At 53.2% G+C, this 6,000-nt stretch overlaps 1 protein-coding gene across 1 annotated transcript; it reads right to left on the bottom strand.

The window, feature by feature from the left end:
• Positions 1 to 708: 708 nt before the first annotated feature.
• LOC140120824 (epoxide hydrolase 1-like) lies at positions 709 to 5,715 on the bottom strand. Its single transcript, XM_072139786.1, has 9 exons — positions 5,626 to 5,715; positions 4,636 to 4,849; positions 4,380 to 4,560; positions 4,075 to 4,302; positions 3,802 to 3,931; positions 3,505 to 3,719; positions 3,174 to 3,282; positions 2,599 to 2,724; positions 709 to 1,057 (listed from the first exon to the last, which is right to left on the bottom strand). Exons 1-9 carry the CDS (start codon positions 5,652 to 5,654, stop codon positions 856 to 858), a joined length of 1,434 nt encoding a protein of 477 aa, XP_071995887.1. The 5' UTR covers positions 5,655 to 5,715; the 3' UTR covers positions 709 to 855.
• Positions 5,716 to 6,000: the final 285 nt, after the last annotated feature.

Raw genomic sequence — 6,000 nt, 5'->3', positions numbered from 1 at the left:
ATTGGGGCCCCGGTACCTCTAGCGGGAGCTTTGTTACTGTATGGTTACAGTATGTGGCCAATATGCAGTGTAACCCTCACCCTATTGGCGGCTGGAAGAAGCTGACATGGCAGACGGCTAGAATAAGAAGAGACTCCTCCAATCCAATAATCATCCCCTGAGCTGTTATTCTCTGGTATCATCTCCTATGAGGAGGAGCCAAATGGAGACTTCTTTTACTTCTTATCTTGGTTCTGGTGCTGTACTTATGTAGTAATCTTGGTTCTGGTGCTGTACTTATGTAGTAATCTTGGTTCTGGTGCTGTACTTATGTAGTAATCTTGGTTCTGGTCCTCTTATTTATTTATATATATATATATATGCACATATTGTTACAATTTCTAAGCAACAAGTTTTGTTTACACCATCTAAAAAGTTTCCAGCACTGGGGGGCCACAATCCCCTGGAGCCACCACTGCTAATACATGACATGACAGCCCTTAGCAGTGCGGGCCTGGAGGCTCCTGCGGGGGGCGCTGTCTATGGGAAGTGATGGAGTTGGATGGAGCGATCTCTGCCTGGAGATTCATGGAGCAGCAGTGACACACAGTGGACAGTCTGGGTACTGCAGACTTGTAACGTCCGGACCGCTGCCAGCGATGATTCCCCCCCCCCCCTGCAGAACCTCTTGATACAATGTAACAGCCACCTGAGTCCTGACACAGAAGGTTCAAGAAGTCATTTTATTTTCCATATTTTCAATGAACCCCCTCACCCTGGGATACAGCACCCGCAGCGAGGGGTACAATCCTATAATCTGATGTGTCAGTCTTTACTGCAGCTCTGGATGTTCCTGATTCTCTTTTCCTTCTTCGTTTATTTCTTCTCCACTTTCGATACAAAATTCTGGATGTCACGGGCCAGAAGTTCTGGCTCCTCAAAGGCAGCAAAGTGCCCCCCGCGGGGGAGGTAGGTGTAGGAGATGATGTTGTGGAACTTCTGCCTGGCCCAGACCCGGGGAGCGTGGACCATCTCACAGGGGAAAGCAGCGATACCCGCGGGCACAGACACCCCGACCCTGGAAGAAGAGGCCGACCATAAATAACATGCAAGGTCACAGGGCGCCCCCTACAGTGCTGCGGGGGCCAATCACAGAGGACAGGGCGCCCCTTACAGTGCTGCGGGGGCCAATCACAGAGGACAGGGCGCCCCCTACAGTGCTGCAGGGGCCAATCACAGAGGACAGGGCACCCCCTACACTGCTCCCGGGGCCACACACACAGGACAGGCCACCCCTACAGTGCTGCAGGGGCCAATCACAGAGGACAGGGCACCCCCTACACTGCTCCCGGGGCCACACACACAGGACAGGGCGCCCCCTACAGTGCTGCAGGGGCCAATCACAGAGGACAGGGCGCCCCCTACAGTGCTGCAGGGGCCAATCACAGAGGACAGGGCGCCCCCTACAGTGCTCCTGGGGCCAATCACAGAGGACAGGGCATCCCCTACACTGCTCCTGGGGCCACACACGGAGGACAGGGCACCCCCTACACTGCTCCTGGGGCCAATCACAGAGGACAGGGCACCCCCTACACTGCTCCTGGGGCCAATCACAGAGGACAGGGCACCCCCTACACTGCTCCTGGGGCCAATCACAGAGGACAGGGCACCCCCTACACTGCTCCTGGGGCCAATCACAGAGGACAGGGCACCCCCTACACTGCTCCTGGGGCCAATCACAGAGGACAGGGCACCCCCTACACTGCTCCTGGGGCCACACACACAGAGGACAGTACGCCCCATACACTGTTCCTGGGGCCACACACACAGAGGACAGGACGCCCCCTACAGTGCTCCTGGGGCCACACACACAGAGGACAGTACGCCCCATACACTGTTCCTGGGGCCACACACGGAGGACAGGGCGCCCCCTACACTGCTCCCGGGGCCACACACACTGAGGACAGGACGCCCCCTACACTGCTCCTGGGGCCACACACGGAGGACAGGGCGCCCCCTACACTGCTCCCGGGGCCAATCACAGAGGACAGGGCACCCCCTACACTGCTCCTGGGGCCAATCACAGAGGACAGGGCGCCCCCTACACTGCTCCTGGGGCCAATCACAGAGGACAGGGCACCCCCTACAGTGCTCCTGGGGCCAATCACAGAGGACAGGACGCCCCCTACAGTGCTCCTGGGGCCAATCACAGAGGACAGGACGCCCCCTACAGTGCTCCTGGGGCCAATCACAGAGGACAGGACGCCCCCTACAGTGCTCCTGGGGCCAATCACAGAGGACAGGACGCCCCCTACAGTGCTCCTGGGGCCAATCACAGAGGACAGGCCACCCCCTACACTGCTCCTGGGGCCAATCACAGAGGACAGGACGCCCCCTACACTGCTCCTGGGGCCACACACAGAGGACAGGACGCCCCCTACACTGCTACTGGGGCCACACACGGAGGATAGGGCGCCCCCTACCGTGCTGCAGGGGCCGCACACTGAGCACAGGGCCCCCCTACAGTGCTGTACTACCAGACATGACCTATGGACAGGGGCAGTACTGTATAGGAAACAGCCAGCGGTTCCAGCACCCCTCCCCCATCTCCAGCCTCACTTGGTGTCGGGGGTGTGGTTATAGTTTCGGGTAAAGCCCTCCTTATAGAACCTCATGGACGAGGCGATGGATCCTGTCACCCAGTAGATCATGACGTTGGTCAGGAGATCATCGAGGGAGAACTTCCTGCGCAGAAGAGAGAATGCAGGATCAGTCAACAGCAACCCCCCCCCCTCCTTCCAGGCCATATAACAAGATTATGGGGTGATAGTACAAAATCCTGTACACATCCAGAGCTGTATTCATGATTCTGCTCTTATAGTGAAGACAAATCTAGTAAAATTGTGAATGCAGCTGTGATATAGGAGCCAATGGGATCATCCTATAGAAATAAGTTTTGGGGGCGGCTAGTGGTGCGCAGCTGAGCCGAGGCTGCATGTACATGGGCAGTTATGGAGGAATGACTTACAACCAAATAGCCCTGAACATGTACATGATACTACAGCAGAAGTATGAGTGCAGCAATGTCGGTACATTGTGGGGCATTTATCAATTGTGGCGCAGGCCATGCTTTTGGTGCACGAATCGTGCTAAAATCGTGCCCCCCCCCCCCCAATATCTTTGTGACTTTGGACCTGTTAAGGCCACCATCCTCTTCTTCCCGGAAGGAACTGTCCGTCCACGTTGAAAACTTCTCTAGGATGTAGGCAGCGAGTCCAGCCGGAGAGTCGTTCAGAGCCGAACCTTCGGGGGGCAAGAGCAGAGGGGGAGATGTGTAGGTTTTAAAGCCAGAGAAAAAACGAGCAATGTCTCCTCTTTCTCCTGTCCCGGGATATTACACTCAGGATCCCTGCCCTCACTGAAAAACCATCAACCATAGAAGGAACCGGCACTTATAGGGTTACTACGGGAGAGTCTACCAGAAGATCTCCCCCCCTAGGAGCTCCACCAGCATCGGCCTCTCACCGATGGTGTCCGGTTTGGTGGCCTGTATGTGCAGGTACCCCGTCTCCCGTAGGATTGCAAACACATTCTTCTCCATATAGGGGTAAATACGCCGGACGTCTTCTCTGGTCAGTCCCACCAGCCATGGTGCATATCGACCAAGCAGCAGGGATTTCAGTCTACCTAATCTTCCAGTAGGAAGTAGCACAAAGTTTAGATGGAGACCCTTTACTGACCTAGAAGAGCAAGACATGGACCATGGAAGATGGACAGCAAACATTAGAAGAAATGAGTATAATTAGGAGGCCGTACACATACTCTGGCCTCATCTGAGATAATATACAGGTGATTCTACTGCCCCAGTCTCCACCCTGCAGGTAAAAGTCATGGAATCCAAGTCTCAGCATCAACTTGTAGAAGATCCGGGCTGCAGCAAAGGCATTGAATCCTAGATACAAGGAGAAGAGCAGGTCAATACCAACAATTCACAAATTCTGACGACCTGTTACCACTCTGCACCGTGTAGTAGTTGGATATTAAGCCTCCCGTTGACATTGTGATCCTGGCCAGGACGTTCTAGTTCATACTAACCCTTCTTTGATGAAGCCCCAGAAAATCCATATCCAGGGATTGATGGACAGATGACCTCAAAGGCAATATTTGGATCCAGATCATGATTCCCAGGATCTGTCAGGAGCGGAATGATGTGGTAGAACTCGTAGAAGGAGCCCGGCCAACCATGGACCATGAGGATTGGATAGACCTTCTGTCCAGGGGTCAGATGTGATGGCTTCACATGGATGAAATGAATGTCCAAACCTGCGGGATGAAGAACATGGTGAGGAGATATGGACCTCTCTGGTCTAGCGGTTACCCACCGTCTGATGTCTCTGCACCTTCTATGGTGGTCTTGAAGTGTGGATACTTATTTAGGATCTTGACTTGCTTCTTCCAGTCATACGCGTTCCTCCAGTAAGAGATGACCTTCTTTAGATGGGTGGAATTAAACCCATAGTGAAATCTGGAGTCTTCTAGAGGCAAGAAGAATCTTGTATCATCCAAGCGTGCGTGAAGATCCTGTGTAGAGAACCAGAGTATATAACCATATGTGATCAATACACGTGTTCATATCCTACACGTATGATCCCATACCTCGATATCGGCTTCTGAGGCTTCAATGACGAAGGGACGCACACGTGTGTCCTCCCCGTGTGAGTGAGGCTTCTCCCCTGGACCCCACCAGCCTTCTCCCAGCTCAATAGACTTTGTCTTTTGTCCATGCAGCTTCCAACACAGAAGAGCGCCCCCCAAACCAACCGCGACCGGGATCAGGAGGCAGCGAGGCCAATGGTCATTAATGGCCGACCTACAGAGAACCAGACATCAGGGAGCAACATCACAGGAGACTACATGAAGATCTAGAGTTTCCCACCGCAACATTTCCAACTCTGATAACTGAGGAGAGACCTTGAGGGTCTCTGATCACCCAGAATTACTAAATAACAGAACCTTTAATCTGTGGATAAACATCTATTTTCTGTGATTTTGCACCTGCCCCCACTGTTAACTATTACCCTTTGTATCAGACAAGAGCACTGGGTTATGGGTGACATGGGGCGTATTATGTGCCTAGGAGACAGCGGAGTCCCACCATACGTTGTGTTGTAATATGTGACACCCCACCCCCCCATCCTCCTTTTGGTTGGGGTTATATGGAGACATCACAAGCCCAACAATTACTACGTCACCTGCAACATTGTAACAAATGTGAACGGGGTCATGACGCTCAGCTATTGTGAACGTGGCGCTAGTATTCAGGGGCCCGAACTGACTTTCTGTACATAGAAACATTGTAACTATCCATTCCTGTGATAACGAGGCTGCACAGGACATCATAGGGTTAATTAGCTGACAATCGGAGGCCTCCCATATACATCATGCACACAGAAGAAGCCTATAGGGCACATGCATACTGTGACCAGAGCCGAACCGTTCAGCCACCAGGATTTCTCCAGCTCTGTTTGGAGAGTATAAAACTTAGGATAGGATTTATGATGCGTAGGACGTGTAACTCCACCCATGTATGGGTGATCACTCCTGTATAGGGGATGACCTTTGGGGTCCCACTGCTGCCCCCCTCACCTGCCCTCCTCCAGGAGCTGCCTCCACATAATGGGCTCCGCTGTGCCGTCGTCTTGCAGTGGCTGCACTTTGTCCTGTCACATGTAGATGGGGGCAGAACCATCCGGCCGCCCCCTCCTCCTCCTGTACATATCAACAAGCAAATAAATGATTGAGCAGGTTACAAGTTACATCTTACCTTACGTTCCCCTCTCGTGGCTGTGTTACACGTTACATTCCCCTCACGTGGCAGTGTTACACATTACGTTCCCCTCTCGTGGCTGTGTTACACCTTGCGTTCCCCTCTCGTGGCTGTGTTACACCTTGCGTTCCCCTCTCGTGGCTGTGTTACATCTTGCGTTCCCCTCTTGTGGCTGTGTTACACCTTACGTTCTT

This window comes from Engystomops pustulosus, chromosome 3, assembly GCF_040894005.1.
Source record: "Engystomops pustulosus chromosome 3, aEngPut4.maternal, whole genome shotgun sequence".
Taxonomy (NCBI): Eukaryota; Metazoa; Chordata; class Amphibia; order Anura; family Leptodactylidae; genus Engystomops; species Engystomops pustulosus.
This window is presented reverse-complemented; position numbering and strand designations above follow the sequence as displayed.